This window comes from Rutidosis leptorrhynchoides, chromosome 6 (genome assembly GCF_046630445.1).
Source record: "Rutidosis leptorrhynchoides isolate AG116_Rl617_1_P2 chromosome 6, CSIRO_AGI_Rlap_v1, whole genome shotgun sequence".
Lineage (NCBI taxonomy): Eukaryota > Viridiplantae > Streptophyta > Magnoliopsida > Asterales > Asteraceae > Rutidosis > Rutidosis leptorrhynchoides.
Genome location: NC_092338.1, coordinates 136,438,348 through 136,460,903, shown reverse-complemented (window position 1 = coordinate 136,460,903; position 22,556 = coordinate 136,438,348). Strand labels below are relative to the sequence as shown.

The following is a 22,556-nucleotide window of genomic DNA, read 5'->3' as shown; positions in this document are numbered from 1 at the left end:
TATTTTGCTACAGTACCGAGTTGCTACAGTGTCACTATTTGCTACAGTACCGAGTTGCTACAGTAGCAGAGCAGCTACATTGTCACTATTTGCTACAGTACCGAGCTGCTACAGTGTCCCTATTTGCTACAGTGCCCGAGTTGCTACAGTGCCACTATTTGCTACAGTACCTTTTATGAAATTGAAACGGGCGTAACTTTCAAAACGTAACTCCGTTTTTGATGAATAAACTATCGTTAGAATCGTAATAAAGAATACTTTTCAATGGTGAACTTTTAAGAAACTAGATCAAACTGTTTTTGGGTCGGAAAAGGAGTTTTAGTGTGTATGTCGTGTTTTGCACGCACCTGTATGCCATTATTGAATGGAGTCATGATGTAGACTCATAAAATTATGAATATATGGTGTTATGACCTAGTTTATAGTATGATTTGATTATACTATTGATTGAGATATGTATATTGACTTCGTTGTGTTGTTCTCAGGTGATAAGAACAAGGAAGAAGCTCAGAAGTAAGATAACTGAGCTGTAGCTGGTAATCGGTGAGTGGGATTATCTCCGGGTGTAGTATATAGTAGCAAGTTGTGCTACTATGTTATACTATTATAGTTGCTATGCTTAGAAGATATGTTGTAATAATGATCATTGTAGAGTTGTCATGCTAGTCGTAGGGACAGTTGTTCGTAGTGGTAGTTGCTTAACAGTTGTGTGCACAAGTTGTAGTTGCCTGTTGGAACCTATTATTGTTAGGTTCAGCTCAGAGAGGTCAACCTTGTTGTGGTTGGGTCCAGTTGGCTACTGTTTGTTGAGTATCACCTGCGTGTGGATTTACTATACTAGAGATTCAGTAGTAAGGACTTTCGGTAGACGCTAGACTGATCAGCTAGTGGTCGTGTGCTCGTACAAGCCGCCGAGTCTCTAGTTGGAGCATAGTTGCTAGTTGATAGTTGCCAGATGATTAGTTGTTAGTTGACGGTTTCCTGTTATGGATTGTTGTAGTTGCTGTAGTTATACAAGTTGGTACTGTATGCTAGATCTGTTCGATGATTCCATTCATTTAGCCTCGTGCTAACCCCCCTCACCTCCTCCCTTGCAGGTTTTGGATATTAGTGCTGGTAGGGACGGGCGTCGGGTTGACGATATGTTTGACAAGATGAACTCTGATGTCTTAAATTTTATAAATATGTAACTAGTTATTTAACGTAACACCGGTGGTTTGTAATAAGTAACTAGCTAATGATTTGTGATAATCATGTTTGTAATTAACTAAGGGTATTTATGTGAATTAAGACTTCCGCTGTGATTTAAAAAAAAAAAATCAGGGTGTTACATAAGCCGAATATATGGCTATTGCAGAAGCTTCTAAAGAGCTTGTTTGGTTGAAAAACTTCTTAGGTGAGTTGGGTAAAAGACAAGACTATTGCGTCTTGAATTGTGATAATCAAAGTGCGGTTCATCTTGGGAAGAATCCGGTGTTTCATAGTCGTACGAAACACATCAATATAAGGTATCATTTTATTCGACAACATATAAGTGATGGTACTTTATTATTGGAGAAAATTCTTGGTACGAAGAATCTTGCTGATATGTTTATTAAGGTTGTTACGACAGAGAAATTGAGGTTTTGCATTACCTCAATTGGTCTTCTAATGAATTGATGAGAGAAGACCCCAACTAGAGAATTAGAGAGTTAATGTTTCAATTCTAACAAGTAGTGTTGAAGACCTTGTATCGAAAGTCTGCTCATCCGAAGTATGTGTTGAGTGTGCGTGTCCCAAATGGAGTTTGGCGGTATAATGGTGGTTTAACGTTCTTGGTTAGATCGTTGATATTTTGGGTTGACGAAGGTTGGGTTTGTTCAAAGTCTCCAAGTGGGAGATTGTTGGAGATATGGAGAACTTTAAACAATTAGAGGGAAGATTCCAGGAAACTCACACGAAGCTTCCACGAAGTTGTTAGGAAACTCACATGTAGCTTCTACGAAGTTGTTAGGAAACTCACATGTAGCTTCCACGAAGTTGTGAGGAAATTCACATGTAGCTTCCACGAAGCTGTCAGGAAACTCACATGTAGCCTCCATGAAGCTGTCAGGAAACTCACATGAAGCTTCAAGGAATTGTTTTTAGCTTACTCCTTAAATCATTTTATAAATAGACCCTCTTGTAACTCATTGTAAACACACCACAAATATTCAGTAAATACATTATCTAGTTGGTCCGTGGACTAAAGCAATCACAACGATTGCATATAACCACGTTATCTCTTGTGTCGATTTACATTTCTTGCATTTATAATCTTTCGTTCATTAAGTGGGTTAGTAATCTTGTAGAATTACTATCGGTGAGTGATCTTGTTGAATCACTTGCGTTGTTTTGGGTCCTAATATCCTTACAGATACAATTCTAATTACATAAGGAAACTTATATCTACGCTAATAGTTTGCAGGCGCGCATGCGTAAAACATAATAAGATCTGCTGTCCGAAAAACAAAGACACCTAAGTAACAAAGAAAATAATTTTACTTACTGAATCAAGAGCTTTACAAATACTAATCATTAAGTGAAAAGTAACAGGTAGAATTAAATATACAGTTAACTTTTATTATTATTATAATTATTTTATCCATTTTTTTGGCAAGTTACTACTTACTAAGTACTATTACAATCTATATAAATTAATGAAAGTTATCAAGATTTTTTGCTCTAGAAATAATGAAATTAATTAATATAGTCACGTAGTAACTCCAAATATAACATCTTCAAGATTACAACAATAATTTTTTTTTATTAAGCACTAACAAAATCTATCTTTCTGCTCGTTGTTCCGTTTGCTTTAATTTTGTGACTAACGAGGAAAATAGAACCGCGCTTCGCTGCTGCGGGTGGTTTTGGTCGGTTGATGGAAGAGGTGATTTTTCGCATTTAATAGTCAGTTTGAACATAAAGAATAAAGAAATTAAAACCGAAGAAGAAAATACGGTGTAAAAAAAAGGAAAAAAGTTAAAAAAAATTAAATGAGAAATTACCATTTTGCCCTGAACTATATAGTAATAACGGTGGACTGCCACTGTAAACTGTGACATTGTTACCGTAATTAATATATAAGTTAAGATATAAGATTAAGATAATAATGTAAATCACGAACATAATTATCCAATGGACATATTTGATAACTTTTAGGCGTAAGATGCCATGCCTAATTTGAATGGTGGGCTGAAAACATTTCTTAGCAAATGGCCCACTAAGATCGGCCTTTTAACATACTTGTTCAATTTTCATTATTTTCTAGAACAGTAAAAGTTGCAACAATAAATTTTAGGGTTAAAGCTAGGCCATATAGTTTCATTTTTGTCCCAATTTAAGCTATATACCTCGAAAAATACCAATGTAGACTATATACTTTTATAAAGTGTACTAATATGAACGAACAAAACTTATTAACGGGATAAACAACTAAACGATGACGTGACATCCTACGTGGAGAATAACGTTGGTGATACATCGGAACAAAACTGAAAGTATATAGCCTACATCTGAACAAAACTGAAAGTATATAGCCTACATCGGAATAAAACTGAAAGTATATGACCTATTTGTAGCCATGTAAAATGCAAAAAATGTTAAATAATTAACTTTACAGATTCATCAGGTAACTTGTTAAATTTGTGTACATCGATACAACTTTTAAGAGTAGTAACCTACATTGATATTTTTTGGGGTATATAGCCTACATTGGGACACAACTGAAAGTATATGGCCTATTTATGGCTTTAACCCAAAATTTTATGTCTCGAGTATAGAGGTATCTTCCGGCATTTGTATAATCGAAAGACTCAAATAATTTTAAGGGTTCAAATTATGAATTTTTTTATATTGATAACTTTTTTATAATGAAAACCTTTTAGTACTATCATATTTTTATATGTATTGAAAAGACCTATTTTTTTGTCATGTGAGAAGCCTTTTTTTTTTTTTTTTTTTTTTTTTTTTTTTTTTTTTCCTCGGATAACTTTTAAGTAGTATTGTGTTATCTTTTATATGAATTAAACATTTTTAACTTTTATAAGTGGCTATTCTATGTCTTGAACATGGCCTACTTAATTATTGAAAAGATGTGATCATAATGGTACTCGAATACATTTACGATCCTGAGTTTCCAGACACATCGCACTTCCGCTCGGGCCAAAGCTGCCACTCGGACCTAAGATGGATCAAAGAAGAGTGGGGAACCTCTAGCTGTTTTTGGAATTCGACATCAGGAAGTGTTTTCACATCATCTTCTGACATTGACTCATCTCTATGTTTAAGAAATTTCACCCCATTCAAAAAGTCTTTTCTGCTGGACAAATCGCATGGGCGGAGAAGGGCCCTTACTTTGTCCCACACAGTGTATTACTTTTTTTTTTTAACGGCAACTGAGATGTATATAAAAAAAATAAACGCTCTCTAGCAAGTTGCTATGAGAGAACAATACAACGACTCCCCAGCATGGCGCTGAAAGAGAATTACAACGGGCTTATTAGCCATGTGTTCCAATTTGAAACCACACGACCTCTATTTTTTAGCCAACGAAAAGCAAAAAATTTAATGACATCAAATAAATTACATCTACTAATAACAATATCATTAAAAACGATGCCGTTCCGATTTGAAACCACACAGTGTATTACTATGGGCCGTGTTCGAGTAAAACACCGAAACTGAAAATGAAAAAGTAAAGTAAAAAGATTTATGTCTAGAAAAAGTGTCTTCCATCGGACGCCAACCCTACACCAACATGGTAAGCTCTAGCTACTTTGTGTTTTCTAATATCAGTAAACTTTTATGTGTTGTTGATTAATCTCTGTTGATTATAATCCCAGTCGTGTTTGTCAAAGACTAGCATAACACGAAATCAGGAAGCTTGACCGTGGATTTAGCAGTTTCATACATCAAGCGTACCATTTCAAACAATAATCAACTATAACTATACTATGTTCTATTGACAAAAAAGTGGAATTTGGATAATAATAGTCACTCACGTCTTCTTATTATCGAAGAAAATCACTTGCCCAAAATCAAACGTGCATCTACAGCCCATATAGTTGCGAAATGGGCCCCTTAAAGTTGGGAGCCCATTTTATTTGACGTTCGGTTTCTATTTTACAATCAAGTTAGTTATAACATAATATGTCATGTTTGTGATAAGAAAAAATAGGGGCCATGAAGTTTTATACAGTATTTATTTATATCAAGGTTATATTTTTTAGGCATACAATATATTTGATGGGTCAACTTACATGAGGTATTATCCCATGAGGGATAGAAATCCTCTCCAGTTATTTTATAACATGGTCAATTGGTCTATGTTATGAAGTTTGTGAAAAGAAAAAATAGGAGTCATTATTTATTATAACTATATATATTTTAATCTTACTTATAATTTTTTTTCTTAGACATGGATTATAACTTGACTAGTCAAGTTTAAGGATAGGATCCTAAACCTTACATGAGAGGATTCAAATCCATTAAGCGCAAGTTTATCATGTAATGAACTTAAAGCACCAAAAAACTTTAAATTCACGGTCAGAAAAAAAAAAAAAAAAAGAGGAACATATAAACGCCCTAATTTTCTTACATACAGTTTATCCTACTTAACAAGTTGAATTTTGTTGATACACAAATGTATCAAAAAAGGATAACTCAAGCCCATTTTGCTATAAGAGACATAAGACCAGCACCCAAAAGAAGACTAACATTTGAACATATCTGAAGTAACTTGTTCTTTTGCATCCTCGGGTTCATAAAATCAGGTGAAAGAAGATCAACCAGCGCCATATAAATCAAAATTCCTGCAGATGCCGAATTCAATACACCCTCAACGATTAAAGCCCTCGCGCTATTCTCTTTGTACGAATTCGTCACTAGTATCCCAATTACAATTCCCATTGGTGTTGTAAAGCTAAAAAACGCTCCCATTATTGCAACAGCTAATGACTTGAATTTCGCCTATACATAACAAAGTTACAATTTTTATTACACTCTTGTTATAATCTATGATTTAATTTAATTTAATTTAAGTTAAGCATATGTATATATGTATAGTAGTACCTGAAATATGCAGCCACCGAGACCTATTCCTTCAAAAAACTGGTGGAAGGTCAATGCAACAACGAGCGGTTTTATTGTTTTCGGACTTTGGGAAGCTCCCACGGATAATCCTATTATTACCGAATGTACTATTATACCCAATTCCAACACCTGCAGCAACACAAAGTATTTCAATAAATGTAATTTTCAGTAAATAAGTTAATTAACATAATATGAATATTTGCATATATGGTCATGGGTCATTTGATGGTTTTACTTTAAGTTTGAGTTCCAATTCCAAAATTGTAAACAGTTTCTACAGGTTTACAAGTTTCTAGTTCTGTTTCATCTTTAAAATTTTTGACCATGTGCTAGCATTAAAACAGAACCCATGTGAAGTAACATGTTATTAAGACTCATTAGTTAGTCCATCCATTAAAACAGATACTACTTGTTCTGTAACTCTTAAGTAAAATAATTGGACCATGTTTCTTTGTTCAGATTACCGGGGAATGCGATTATTTTTATTCAAGTTTATACAGCCTAATAAGGTTATTATGTGACGATTTTCGAACTTTTTCCCGGTTAAATCTACGTGTGTTTTTTGGAATCCGATTGATCCACGTGGCACTACTCCTCTCACAACCCCTACTATTCACCACTTCCTCCATTTTAGCCTTTAAAAAAAATAGCCTTTAAAAAAAAAAAAAAAATTACACGGAGTAGATGACTGAAACAGAATGGTATCACCCACACCCATACCCTCCATGTCCAATTATACCAAACCCTTATCCCTTATCAATTATCTCTCCCAGATCTAAAACATATCATCAAATCAGGGTTTCAGAAACGCTTTCATCTTCATCGATTACAAACTAGGGTTTTGAGGTGGTTGCGCTTGAATCATCGACTTCACAGCTGTAGCTCCGGTTGCCGTCTTAGCGGTATTCTCGCAACAGTTGGGTGCATACCTCAGGTATTCTCGCAAATCAGCAAGCTTCTCATGATTCAATACAATACAACTACTGCAAGCTTCTCACGATTAATTCTAGGGTTTTCATAAATCATATCTTTGATGGTTTCTTCTTCATCTTTCACCATCAATTATGGCGGTTAGCCTTTAATTTTGCTACAAAACGTCAGCAAAAAAATAGGGTTTGTAGCGATTGTTTTTATTTACATATTTCTTTTTTTTTTTTTCTTTTTTTTTTTTGTTGTAGTTGAAGTGCCTCAAGTTTCAACTGTATTTCCAAATGGATGGTGACCACTTTGTAAGGTCAACTTTACTTCATTATTACTATTACAATTGCAAGTAAGATATGCCTCTATTTTTTATCTATTAATTTTTTCAAATGTAGTGTTTGTATTCTCTTTCTCTATATTTTTTAAGTATCTTACTAAAAACGATTGCTAAGAAAGCTTTGGATGCTTAAATTATCATCTTATGTAAACTTTCTATCCCCTACTGATTTGTTTGGTTCAAAATTTATAGTATTACTACTTTGTTTGGCTCAAATTTATATTTTGGTACATGATGATTTTTGTATTTGGTTCAGATAAGTTGTTGTGATATCTGATAGTGTTGAAAAGGTATGTTTGTTTACTTACATGTTTTATACAAAAAGATTTTACACCTTTTTTTAAATAGTAACCTGCATTGTACATTTGAGTAAATGTGTTTCAGATATGCTTTGCTTCAAAAATTATGACAGAGGTTATTCATACACTCTTAAGTTTTAAGTTATGCGATTGATATGCATGTTGTTCTTCCTCCAATAGTTGTGAAGCTTCTACAGAATAACCATCTTTCATTTGAGGTATATATGTTTTATATTTTTAAGTTCAAAAGTATGTTTATTTTGGAGTTTACATTAAATTGGTATAAAGAGTTTTATGTGTTTGATTTCTATATGCCATGGATTTAAATCTATTATATGCTATAAGTTTGTTTTGTTATTATAATATATTTTGAAATATAGCCTGACTATATATTTTGTCTCTATTTAACAAAAAAGAAAACACTAAGTTGAAAAAATAGGCCGTATTGTAGGTTGGAATGCCATGCTATTTGAAGTGTTAGATGTAGCCAGGTGGTGACATGGGCAGACAGTAGGTTTGACCAGGTCAGGTGATCAAAATCTGTCCAGGTCTTGTATCTTATGTTAATTTGGATGGATGCCAATTAGTTTCCTGTTATGGATCTGTCAATTTGAATATACAAAATCGAGTTATTTAGGGTTTCATTTGTCCATTTTAATCAAATTGATGTAATCTGATCCAAAGTATTGATTGGGTAATCTGTTGTAAAAAGAAATTAGGGCTTTTACTTTGTCCCAATTTTAAAACCGCTTACAAAAAAAAATTAGTTTAATTTGTGGAGGAAACCTGTAGTTGCATAGTTAGATGTTATTATGCACTTGAATGACTGTTGAATTTATGAGATTTGATTTTTGACAAAGTCTTGCCTTGTGTATTTTGCAGATAAGAATATAAAGTTACAAAAAAAGGACGACTTCTTTGACAATTTACCACACCGATGGCTTCGGTAAGTGTGGTACCTGCACCAACACAGTGAGAGAACCTAGTGGAGATACAGTTGTTTTTGAAAGGTTGCCTGATGAGTTAAATGACATGAAAATTAGGGGTGAGAGGGTTAGTGAATAAGTAACCTAATCATATTTATGTCATAATCTTCTGTTGATTATAATATATTGCAACTATTAAACACAATGTTTTCCATTTCATACGTATAGGAAGTGGAGCCTGCTATAGTTGATGGCAATGGAGCAGAGACATGGCATATAATTGTGACAACCATTGGTGGTATAAATGGGTAGCCGAAACAGGTAAATTTGATTTTGCAGATTCTTTTCGTGGATTGATATTTTTAATATATGTGCATTGGTAGTGATGCGATTGTGTTTGTTTTGCTTCAGACTATTAGTTACATGTCTGAGGGTGTCGTTGGACATGGATAATTTGGTGTTGTGTTCCAAGCCAAGTCCTTAGAAACCGGAGAAGCAGCGGCGCCATCAAAAAGGTTCTTCAAGACAAGAGATACAAGAACCGAGAACTACAAACGATGCGAGAGAAAATAGCTTTTAAGTAAATGAGTCAAAATTCGCCCATAGTACACATAACAACCTTCATAGTAGCAAAAACATGGACCGAGGACCAGACCAAATATTATCGGTTCGGTTTTAATGTTTTTTTTCGGTTTAATGTGGATTTATTACTTCTGATATCAGGTTTAAGTTTTATGAGGTTTGATAATGTGGTGTTTATGTCTTATGTCTTTCGTTTTTTTAATGGGTTGCTGCAGCGGTTGGTAATTATATAATACAATACGCTCTAGCTTTGGTACTCGGAGAGTTTTAAAATTTATTCCTATGATCGTATGTGGTTAACATTTGTGATATGGATGTCAACAAATGACTGTCGTTTGTGTAGGATATAATTGTTTTTCGTTGTATTTTGTATGCCCCAAAAATCATGAAGTACAATGGGCCGTGTAAATCGATAGCTACCGTTAAAATCGCATAAACCTTAAAGTAGCAACGTGCGAACCCGTTACTATCAAGTAAATATTGACCTTAATATTTATATTTGCTCCAAAATAATTGTCAACTTACAAAAATTAACTGTTAAACTTCATAATTTATCCTGATTTATTACTCTTAATCACTCATATCTTAAATTAATTTAATCAAATTTGCCTTAATATTATGGCAAAACTGAAATTTATCACAAATCTCTTAAATTTAACAAAAATTTGTACGACTCTCTTTTTGAGACTTTTTGGGACGGAGGGACAACAACAACCTCAATAATTAACATAACAGCAATTCAAAATAAATATCATTAACCATAATATATATATACCTTTTTTTCCCTTCATAATGTACGAATATCTGTTAAGTCAATTACATACCTTTGAAACAATCCGGAAGCGATCAACTTGCGACAAACTCGAAGAACCATCAAGACCATCAGTCATGGACCCATGAGCATGTCCATGGGTCGCATGAGTGTGTGCCGCCACTTGACCGATACGCGGCAGCACCTTGTTCTCCTCATCTCCAACAACATCCTTTTCTATCAATTTTGACTGATTCGACCTGACTTGATACGCAGCCGATGACGTTTCAAACAAAAGCGTCATTATAGTCGCAACCATCGCACAAAAACCCGTAAACGGAAAATCACCCCATGGATGTTCTTTCAAACAAGGAGACGTTAAACTATCAAACGCATCAGGCAATATATGAATAAAACCGGTAGCTAATATAACACCGGCTGCAAATGCCTTGATTACAAAAAAACCGTCTTTTTCAGGACTAAAAGCCGGTACGATTTTACCGATGAACGGTATCAAAACACCGATAGCACCGCCTACTAGGATTGAAACGAGCGCGATTAGTTTGTACTTGAGCGCTTCACTCTTTTTGCCCTCATCTTCATCACGATCACAAGTGCAATCTGCATACACTTGTGTGGAAATTAGGCTTAGAACCAAGAAAGTAACAAAAACAAGCTTTTGATAATCGATTTTTGTCATGGTTAATTGGTTACGGAAATCAAAGTATATTTTTTTCCGTCTCAAATCCCTATATTTATACAGGAGTGTTTTAATTGTGTGAATTAGGAATAGTGAAATAGTGGTTTATTATGTCAACATAATCCTTAATGGGCTCTAATATATCGTTCAAAATAGGATGGGTTTTAAGGCTCTAATATATTTGTATTCGTTTGACTGAGAAATTAATTAATACTCGTAGTAAACACTGTTATGTAAATCCTCTTTCGTTAAATTATTAAGCTCTCATTAAAATTTAGTGCAATATATAATTAAAATAATAATTAAATAATTATTATTTTATTTTAAACAATAATGAACTCGTACAACAAGTCAATGCTTTGTTAAAGAAACAATTGAATGACATAAAATGTCGACACTTTTTATTTTTAAATCGGACGAAGCAAGTCAACTTCTATACATTGATCCATCATCTATCTATACATACATACATACATACATCTTTCCCTTTATTATCATATAAAACAAAATTTTAAATTGCTTACATGGTGCAACTATATTAATTTAATGGGCAAATACCCGAAAAAGGTAACATAAGTTACCAAATGTGACAATTAAGGTAACCCCCAAATCGCATAAGCCTGAAAATGATTTCAATTTAATTTTTGCTCAAGAAAAGGATTGCGTGTTCAAAAAATTTAAAATTGAAGTAATATTTGTCAATTTCATTAGTAAAAAATACAAAATTGGTCCCTGAAGCTTCGGAAAAATATAACCCATCATCCTCTTTCATTATCTTCATAAACATTGTTGGTTAGTGATCCAATATTAATATTCAAATATTAACCACTTTGTTTTGATGATGACATCAAGTCTTGTGTGCTTAAACAACGTATAGAACAACACAAGTTCACAAGCCTACATTATCTCTAGCAAAAGACCAATTCACAATAATAAAATTGACAAAAATAAAACGCGGCTGTTCCACGGTCGACCGTAGGCCTGACCGTGGATGCCCTGTACTAACATTTTCAAACGACTTTTGAAAATATGATCCATGGTTGACCTCACGGCTGACCGTGGATCGACCGCAGTTCTTCCTGTTACCAAATCCATTCACTTTGAGTTAGACCACTTTGAGTCATCTATAATTTACAAAACCTTTCTAAAAATACTTAGAATAGTTACCTTCTTTGTTTTCAAAAGAGTTTTGAACCAAAAGATGTTAATCTTGATTAATCACACATAATGACACCTTAATGACAATTTAACTTGAAATAAGATTAAACACACAAGTTTTATATCCTTTTATCATATTACATAATGTCATTTAAACATACTAATAATGGTCATTAAAGTCCCAATTTGTAACGACCCAACCCGTTATACAATCGAATACACGTAATATTTTTTTTTTTTTTTTTACAGAGGGGTGCGTGGCGCGCACAAGCTGCTTCAGCTTCTGTCCGGATTTTGCATTTTTCATTTAATGATCTCCTACTTCCCGACATATTTAGAGGAAACGCTTTTCACAACACTTTATAATACGTAAAACTAACACATTCCAATAATAAAAGAAGTTTTACGACACCGGGCCCACATATGCCGAATTACAAGTTTCGTACAAAAATACAAGTTTCGACCATAAGAGTTTAAATTCCAAACGACACCTAGAGCATGGTGTTTGGGGTTAAACTACTCACATCTTGGTCAAACTTCAAAACTAAACTTTCCAAGAGCGTCCCCTATCCAAAACAAAACGGGAGGCCTCTAATCCAAACGAACGCCCTTACACTTGTCCACGCCGGAGCCTAAAAAGAGTAAACAACGAGAGGGTAAGCAAAACGCTTAGTGAATGCAATAATTATACACATACATATATAATATACCTACTTGCAAACACTTACTCACATACCGCATACATGCTAGCAATATATTTAGCATACCATCACAAGTACGAAGCTAAAAATCTCCAATACCGCAACTAGCATAAACAATAGCATATAATCGATATAATACAATATGCTATAATACATCACACAACCATGGTTAACCATACTCGCGTTATGACGCTACCGGCTCTTTGGTTCACGTCACAACCTGAGTCATACTCGCGCTAAGTGCTACCGACTCTTTGGTTCACATTACAACACACGTGCTACGATGCTATCGGCTCTTTGGTTCACATCATAGCACAATTGCACATACTATGGCACTACCGGCTCTTTGGTTCATACCATAGCATACAAATAAATAAATTATATACATACGCATATAATTATTTCACTCACCTTGTATCCAAAACGAAGGTAAGCCCACAATCTCTTCACCCATCAACGAAATCACCTATGATATTAACATAAAATCAACACTTATCTAAATGGGACCTTTAACCCGCCCAAATAGACCGCTTAGTGTAAGTGTTCACCCTTTGTTCTCATAATACCAATCATAGGCCCAAACTTACCAACAATTACTAAAACTAGTGACCATGGCATTAAATCACCCTACTATACACCACTAGGTCATTCAAAACCCTTTTTGACCCATTTCGAAGTCAACACACCCACTTGGGTCATCCACCACCCAAATACACTCATTTACAAAAACAACAAAGTGTGCTAGTGATTAACTATCCTTTTAAGACTCATAATCACCAATTAACATTTTGAAACCCTAGGTTAGTTACAATTAAGTCCTCATGACTCAATCTTACCCAAGAACACCCAAAATCACCAAATATGGGTTTTATGTTCATCACTAACCCAAACCCTAACCCTTAAACAAATTAAAATAAGAAGATCAAAGTTAGGACATACCACCACAATCAAAACGTAGCTAAATGCTAGATGCACAACTTTAATACTTGAGCTTTAACCAGAATCAAGCTTCTTCCTCCTTGATTTGAGCTTTCTCTCTCTCTCTCAAAGTGTTTCTCTCTCTAAAATTGAAGTGATATTGAAGATGGTGTTGGTGGTTGTGTTGAATGTGTTTCAACCACCACAAAACTAGCCATAAGTGACCTAAACTCGGCCTCATGTGAAAGGACAATAATGCCCCTCATTAAACTTTAATTTAAAAAGTTGGAATCTGTGCACAGGGCTAGTGCGCGGGGCGCACACTTAACCCTGCGCGGCGCGCACAATGTTCTTTTAAATACATAATGCAGCCCACACTTTATGTACCCTATTTACACTCTGTACGAAAATTATTCGGGTCTTACAACTCTCCCCCACTTGAATCGGAGCGCGTCCTCGCGATCCAAGCCGCATGACAAGAGGGAAGATTGATGTGCTGGAAGTGTCGTATAAATTGTCGTATAAAATAATATGGAAAAATACCGATTAAAGATTTCTACACACTAACGGGCAGTGTACCCGATCGTGTAGTAGTATAGTAACTGGTTTAGTTCCGTGTATCGTTCCAAGGACAGTTGTATTAGCCAAACTAGAATTAGAAACTATATTATGATTAACTAAGTAAATGAAACTTAAAGGTACAGGTTCTATGTTTTGGTGGCCATTTAACGATTTAGCCAAATCAGAGAAGGTTAAATGTAAAAACAATATTTTTGGTCTTTTAAATTTATAAGATGAAAATAAATGCAAAGAAAGCAAGTAAGATAGTTTTGATTTAAATCAAAGAGATGAAATGTTCATCTAGATATTTTACCCTCGGTATTGGATGTAAGTTTTGATATTAAGGCCTGATTGAATAATTATGTGTGTAAGTTATCTAATAGGTTCATTAAGAGTTCTCTTGAATAAACACGCAAACACAATCACAAGATCAAGGGTTCCCTTTTCACTATGGTTCTTGTATTTGTAATCAAATAACTATTAAAAGTATGCTAATCACCTAAATCGACCCGCCAAGAGTTCTCTTTAGCGAGTACTCAAACTAGAATTACTAAGTGAGGATTCCCTATTACTTAGACCTTTTCGTTTGTGACTAGTTGATTAGCTAGATCAAAGACTTGAATAACAATTGTCTTTGCGTTCGCTCTACACAATTCATTCCTATTTTGTTTAACCATTTTAATCTAGTTTACCTCCCTTGGTCCGGTTTAGTAAACAATCAATCTAAGACAAGTTGATTGTAAATCAGTATGATACATCAACAAGAGTTCTCTTTATCAACAACATATCAATTAACTAGATACAAATGATTTTAACAGCAATAAGCATGGTTCTTAATTCAAGCTTTAATCTATTACATATAATACATTCAATCAATAAGATTACATCCAATACCTTGGTTATTAATCTAGACAAACATTATAGAAACTAGCCAACAATCATGGTAACAGACAACATAACAATCAGATTAACAGCTGAAATCATTGTTTTAGAACAAGGAATAACCTACAAGAACAAGGAGTTCTTGGATGATGAAGGTTTTGATCTTTGATGTCTTGATGTTGAGCCTCTTCCAAGAGCTTGGAGTTCTCCAATTTTGCTCCTAAAAATCGTCTCTGTACTCTCTGGTCCGTAAGCTATCAAACAGTCCCTCAAAACAGTAGTTTTAAAGTGGAGAAAGTAGGTAAAAAGCACAAAAGTCGGCTGAAACCTACTACGAGACGGCGTCCAATAAGGCTGGACGGCGTCCCGTCCTTAAGAGCTAGACGGCATCCTGTAAAACCAGGACGGCGTCCTGTTTCAAGAAGCTGGACGGCGTCCTATAATCCTGGACGGCGTCCAGATATGCTGAAATCCACTGTTTCGCTTTCTTTTCAATCCTCTTTTATTTGGACGAAGCCTAACACCTTGGAAGCTTTGTTTTACCATTTTAGAGCACTAAATAGACCCTAAGTCGTATCGGGATCAACCAATGTCATAAATCATCAAAACTCTTTGTAAATCACTCTTCCGATACAAATTTGCGCATCTTGGATTATCACTTGTAGAAACGCCTTCCTTATCCTCGATTCTAGAGCATTTTACACGATATTGCGATAGATATATATGATGTTATTGAGCAATATCAAAACACCCCACACTTAAACCTTGCTTGTCCTCAAGCAATTCTTTCTTTACAAAGTAGAACAATATCAAACATAATCACACAATATAGATTACAAACATTACATGAATCACTCGAAGCACACGAAACACACACGTTGATATGAAACACAACTCACGCTATATACACAATGGAAACACATGCTTTAAGTATAGCACACTTTTATTGAAATCACACGCACGCTATATACACAATGGAAACACACACACACATTTTTGGGAGATTAGAGGCAAGTATCCGAAAAAAATTTTGACCCTAGGGAAATCAGGATCTTATGAAAACGTTTTATGATTTTGAAAATATCATGCTAGTTTTTAATACTATGCACGTTTTCCGATTTTGATCGAATTTTCTGAATTTTTAAAAATGAGTGCGGGTTTCCCGCTATTGGTCAAGCCAATCCCTCCCACGGTACCTAACATTACGAGATGTCGGTAGAAAATAATGTGCTTTAGGAGGATACACATTACGTCTGGACATCATTGACAATTATGAGGTAATCATCTAATCCGTTAAATCAATCATGAAGATTGAGGTTTATCAGTCTTAAAAGATGATATTTTACCTTTCTGGAGGTTATCCTTCCGGGGATCTGATAAATCACTAACATTTTGTGTATACATGGTGCCCCCCCGTTTTACTAGTTAATCTCCCTCATTGAGATAAACTTTGACTACCAGTTTCCCTGTTTGACGTTGAGGCCTGGTAGATTTCCAGTCGATGTCAGTAATGACTTTTCAAGAGTTTTTGTCACCCTACAACCGGTCTGGACTACATCTTCTGAATTGAATCAGTAAGTGTGTCATTCGGAAGACTTTACTTCCTCGAGGATGGAAAAGATACATCCTATTGGTCATATCAAGTGGTCGGACGCAACATTGTCCTTGTTAGGAGAAACAATGAGGACCGTCCTTAGGGTTTTCGATCTGGCGCGAGATCCGGTTTCCGACCACGCTATACAATCACCGCTCTCTCACGGTTTACACTCGTTTTGGTACAAGTGACCTACAAGTTAGCTTACTAAACTAGTAGGATTTTCATTCAAATAATTGAATGATAGTGCAACTTCAAAGACTATTAATAATTTAAAATGTAAACCAACATTTATTTTCTAGATTTTAAGATCATAATGCGTATAACATGGTTTTTGGACTTTTAATCGTTTTTAAGGCTACTTGAATGAAAATTTTAAAATTTTTATAATAAACGCCTTAATTTTAGTGAAACGAGTTCCCGATAAATTTCTATTCCCCCACCCCACACTTGAGATCATGCAAGGCTCTCATTGCATGAAATCAGAAAAAGGATTAAATTTAGAGGGTAAAGCGATAGGGTGATTGTAGAAATTTTCAATTTTTTAACCTGCAAATCGTGGAACATGTAGATGGATGCCGCTGAACTTACTGCCAGCATAAGAGCATCGTCCATTCCGCGATTATCATCATACACATATCATAATATCAAATGTCGCTGAACTAAATGCCAGTCTTTGAAGTTCAATCACGCTGCACAAATTAACAAACCACACAATTTATAATAAAAAGAACGGTGTTTTTACAACCACAACCGTTCATAAATCCACACAATTAGCCAGTTATTACAAACCAAATATTGTCTAAAATCACACCACACAAATTAAATTGTCTCAAAACAAAGTACAAAATGATCAAAGGCACGCAGGCCTAGTTATCAAACGGCCAAAAATAATTACCCGAACCATCTCTGTACGGGCGTCCCTATGGATATTCCTGCTCAAATCTGTTCCGAGCATCCTGCAACGCAGCGGTATTATCATAAATCGGGTGAGGCGGAGGTGGGTTTTGAGGATCCGTGTAATATTGGGGTGTCAGACGTGTCGTCCCATAGTACTGCTCGGGGTTGGAATAAAACAACTCTGAGTTATGGTTATTCCAATCAATACCATAACTCATCCATCCCTGATCGTGCACTTGAGCAACCTGTCGTTGCTCCATTCGCTGCTGACTATCCCACATTTGGTTGTTGTGCGTCCTTTGTTCGTTCGGGCTCAACCTCATGTTATTAACACTACCAACCAAACTGTCCCAACTTGATTGGGATGGATGCCACGGAACCTGATCACCAACGTTAGTCTGTGCTTCCATTTCCGCCTCTTCTTCCTGCTGGTGTTCTTGCTGCACGCCACTGCCACTTGCGCCACCTGCGCCACCTGCCTCAAAAGGTACCAAATGCCCATTTCTATCTTTCATAAGAATTTCAGCATTAATATAAGAAACCTTTTTTAATGGTTTCATGACGTTCGTACACTCCTGTAATCTGCTGAAATCTATGTTAAAATGTCGAGCAAGTCGGGTGATGTAGTGGCCTCCCAGAAGTGGCTTCTGTTGCCGTGTCTCGGTAGCAATGGCCAGGAAATAATTAGCGATCAACCCAGGAATGTCGGTATAGCAACCCCGCTTTATTTGGTCCATAATCCATAAATCCAACGTTTTCACTTTCTCGTGACCCTCAACCCTCACATTAAAAGTGCATGCGATAAGTCTATGAAGCAGTTTATCATCCCGGGCTGCGATTTCGTTGTACCTGTGCCTGCTTGATCTAAACTGTGCAGCCGCATTCGGCCTACAAATCCTTCGCCAATAAGAAACATCACTAAATTCATGCCGGCCAACATAATCGGAGGCCCGCAAGTATTCACCTAACTGGGTATCGGTGAGTTCCTCAAAAATACCCAAAACTCGGCATAGCTCAAAACTACTTATACCCCTGTACTCACCCCCTAAACGAAATCGAAGAAAGTCATTTGACAAATAATAGCTGACATTGTTAAATCGCACAGTTGAGTAGAATTCTTTAAGCAGCACCGGATAAATTGGTTCGTTGATGCTGAAAACTTGCTCCCAAGCGTGGGTGACTACTCTACCGTAGGGAATGGCGAGTAAGTTAGAAACATGGCGGCGCATACCCGCCTCTTCCAATGGGCCCCAGATAAAATACCAAGTGGCATTAATAGGCCTACGGTTTATCGTCTCAAATGTTTCAGCGTAGTCTTCGTCGTTTTGAACCTGTGTCAACCAAACTCGAGGATCATTTCGATCCTCCTCTTCTTCTTCTCCTGACGATGATGATGAATGATGTTGCTGTTGTGGTGGTTGTCGTGGTGGAGCCAAACCTGCTGTCCTTCCTCTCTTTGCCGGTCCTCCTCGGCTTGACTGTCCCTGCAAAACATTAACACCAAACCAAAAGAACATAGAATCCGTTGTGTTAATGTTAGCTAAAACATAACTGAGTAGCAAGAGAACTTAATCATTTCATTTTAAGTTCATAAGTATTATGACTCATTTAAGCAAAAGCGTATGTTCACAATTTTAAACCAAAGTCAACTATAGTCAACATAAACCTGTTAATAACTTTTCAAAAATGAAAATCACAACTTCACAATGTAGCATCAACTTATGACTCAAGGATTCAAGTATGTTGTGTTATAGGTCATAACATTTAAATTTGCATTCTAATGATATTCATCACAAATCATAACACATTTTTCGCAATTTTAGTTCAAATGACCTATTATAACATCATACATTATGGCATTTCATTCCATCAATTTACTTCAACAGGCTCATACAAATGAAAATCAAGCATACATACTTCATAAGTTCATTACAATTCAACAATATGCTAAAAAAAAATTCAAGAACATTCAAAAATGACCCGGCCAATTTGACATCAATATCACCAACACAATTAAATACTTCACAAGATTCAATAACATCAAACACAACTCAACATCATGAACTAATCACCCTAAATTCGGATTCAAATTCCACAAACCCTAAAATCGTGAACAAACCCTTAAAAGCATGTAATCTTTGCAAAATAAACACATTATGGGCAATTTAACTACTAAGGCATGTTAATCTTAACAATAATCATGCAAATCAAACACCCCACACTTATCCTTCACCAATTTATAGATATAATCATACAATTCAAGTAATTGATAAAGAAAAGTGTAAAAATGGAATATCCATACCCTAGAAAACATGATTTGAAGTTTGGATTTGAAGAAGAAAACGCGAAATTGAGGTAGAAATTAGGGTTTTTGGAGAGTGTTTCGTGTTTGGCAGAGAGAAATGGATAAAAATGTGTTTTTTTGGTTAAGAAATGGGTTGGATAGGTATTTAAAACGTATTTTTTTTTCTGAGTCAGTCACGCTAGACGGCGTCCAGAAATGAGGACGGCGTCCAGGTATTTAAATTGGGACGGCGTCTAACAAAATGGGACGGCGTCCAGGTCTTCATATTGGGACGGCGTCTAGCAAAAGAGGACGGCGTCCAGCTCTTCATATTGGGACGGCGTCCAGGAAAATGGGACGGCGTCCCATTGCACTAAAACTCACTGACCTGTTTTTCTGAGTCGCGCGTGTTTAAAGGCCAAACGTAAATCATTTTGTACCAACCTAAAATTTATCGTGCACACATTTCAAACCTATTTACAATTGTGAACCATTTTTTAACGAGTCGTTCACCAAACTCGTCCCCATTTTGATTTATGCTTTGTTCTTGAAGTTGAGGCTAACCTCATCCTCAATTTCTAGGGGACCATCAACATAGTGTTTGACCCGGTGGCCATTCACTTTAAAAGTATCACCCTTCCAGTTCACCATTTCAATTGTACCATAATGGTACACCTTTCTAACCACAAATGGTCCCGTCCATCGGGACTTAAGCTTTCCTGGTGATAATTTGAAACGGGAATTGTAAACAAGGACACGATCTCCTTCCATGAATTCTTTTGGATGTTTCAATCTTTTGTCGTGCCATTGCTTGGTTTTTTCTTTGTAAATTAGAGAGTTGTCATAGGCTTCGAGCCTCAACTCGTCTAATTCATTTAGTTGGGTCAAACGTAACCGACCCACTTCTTGGTAATCCAAATTGCATGCCCTTAGCGCCCAATGCGCTTTGTGTTCAATCTCCAACAGGAGATGGCATGCTTTTCCGTATACCATACGGAAAGGAGTTGTTCCAATTGGTGTTTTGTAGGCCGTGCGAAAGGCCCACAATGCATCGTTTAACTTGATTGACCACTCTTTTGGATTTGCACCAACGGTCTTTTCAAGTATGCGTTTTAATGACCGGTTGGTGTTTTCTACTTGCCCACTTGTCTGGGGATGATAGGATGTTGAAATTTTATGGATTACTCCATATCTCTTCAACACCTTTTCCAATTGCTTATTGCAAAAGTGGGTGCCCCGGTCACTTATAAGAGCTTTTGGCGTGCCAAACCTAGAGAAAAGTTCCATCAAAAAGTTTACCACAACTCGGCCATCATTTGTTGGTAGAGGTTTTGCCTCCGCCCATTTGGAAACATAATCTATGGCAACAAGTATGTATAGGTAAGAATGAGATTTTGGAAAGGGCCCCATAAAGTCAATTCCCCAAACATCGAACACCTCGCATACTTGGATGCTTTGTTGAGGCATTTCATCCCGTTTAGTGATTTGACAGGCCCGTTGGCACGCGTCACAAGCCTTACAAACAGTGTAGGCATCTTTGAATATTGTAGGCCAATAGAAACCGGCCTCGTAAACTTTCCTCCCCGTGATTTGGGGACCAAAGTGCCCACCTGTTGGACCAAGGTGACAGTCAAGCAGAATTTCGGTGCATTCTTTCCCCGAAACACACCGACGAATAATTCCATCCGCACATCGCCTAAATAGATAAGGGTCTTCCCAAAAATAGTATTTTAGGTCACTAAAGAATTTCTTTCTTTTCTGATGTGACCAACCGGTTTCTAGGAATCCACCCGCAAGATAGTTGGCTATGTCTACAAACCATGGATCATCAATTTTCTCAATCTTCATGAGATTTTCGTCTGGAAAGTTATCTTGGATAACAGTCTCATGGAGAACCCCAAGATTCGGGTTCTCAAGTCGAGAAAGGTGATCGGCAGCTAGGTTTTCGGCCCCCTTTTTGTCTTTAATATCGATGTCGAATTCTTGCAAAAGCAAGACCCAACGTATTAATCGGGGTTTAGCATCTTGCTTAGCAAGCAAGTACTTCAATGCCGAGTGGTCTGTATAGACAACCGTCTTTGCTAGTATCAAATAGGATCGGAATTTATCAAACGAAAAGACAATTGCCAGGAGTTCCTTCTCGGTGGTAGTGTAATTAAGTTGGGCTCCTTGCAATGTCTTGCTAGCATAAAAAATGGGCTTGAAATGTTTTTCAATTCTTTGCCCCAAGACGGCACCAATAGCAAAGTCACTAGCGTCACACATAAGTTCGAATGGTATTGACCAATTCGGTGATATGAGAATGGGTGATTGTGTGAGCTTTGCTTAAAGTAGGTTAAAGGCGGTAAGACACTCGTCCGTAAAGACAAATGGAGCGTCTTTCTCAAGAAGTTTGCTCATGGGGGTTGCAATTTTGGAAAAATCTTTAATGAACCGCCGGTAAAAATCGGCGTGCCCCAGAAAACTTCTTACGCCTTTTACATTTGACGGTGGTGGTAATTTGGCTATGACTTCCACTTTAGCTCTATCCACCTCCAGACCTGTACAAGAAATTTTATGACCCAATACAATGCCCTCTTTTACCATAAAATGGCATTTTTCCCAGTTTAGCACAAGATTTGATTCTTCACACGTAATCAACATACGCTCAAGATTATGAAGACATGAGTCAAAAGAATCACCGAAGACTGAAAAGTCATCCATGAATACTTCCATAAAGTTTTCAATCATATCATGAAAAATAGCTACCATACACCTTTGAAAGGTAGCAGGAGCATTGCATAAGCCAAAGGGCATACGTCGATAGGAGAAAGTACCATAAGGGAATGTAAAGGTTGTTTTCTCTTGGTCCTTTGGTGCTATAGGGATTTGGAAATATCCCGAGAAACCGTCAAGAAAACAATAAAAGTTCTTTCCTGCCAACCTTTCCAA

The 22,556-nt window shown here is 36.3% G+C and overlaps 1 protein-coding gene and 1 long non-coding RNA gene across 10 annotated transcripts; one reads left to right on the top strand and one right to left on the bottom strand.

Moving 5' to 3' along the window:
- Positions 1-5,623: 5,623 nt before the first annotated feature.
- Positions 5,624-10,693, bottom strand: LOC139855905 (zinc transporter 3-like). Its single transcript, XM_071845148.1, has 3 exons — positions 10,001-10,693; positions 6,091-6,240; positions 5,624-5,988 (listed from the first exon to the last, which is right to left on the bottom strand). The coding sequence occupies exons 1-3, from the start codon at positions 10,625-10,627 to the stop codon at positions 5,683-5,685; spliced, it is 1,083 nt and encodes a 360-aa protein (XP_071701249.1). The 5' UTR covers positions 10,628-10,693; the 3' UTR covers positions 5,624-5,682.
- LOC139855906 (uncharacterized) lies at positions 6,667-9,541 on the top strand. Of its 9 annotated transcripts, XR_011761599.1 has the most exons (7): positions 6,752-7,045; positions 7,290-7,345; positions 7,626-7,659; positions 7,754-7,886; positions 8,551-8,721; positions 8,823-8,915; positions 9,006-9,541. It is a non-coding gene; the product is annotated as an uncharacterized lncRNA (long non-coding RNA). The 9 variants fall into 9 exon arrangements; XR_011761598.1 differs by adding an exon at positions 8,120-8,197 and having other exon boundaries at positions 6,667-7,045; positions 7,290-7,886; XR_011761597.1 differs by adding an exon at positions 8,108-8,197 and having other exon boundaries at positions 6,667-7,045; positions 7,290-7,886.
- Positions 10,694-22,556: the final 11,863 nt, after the last annotated feature.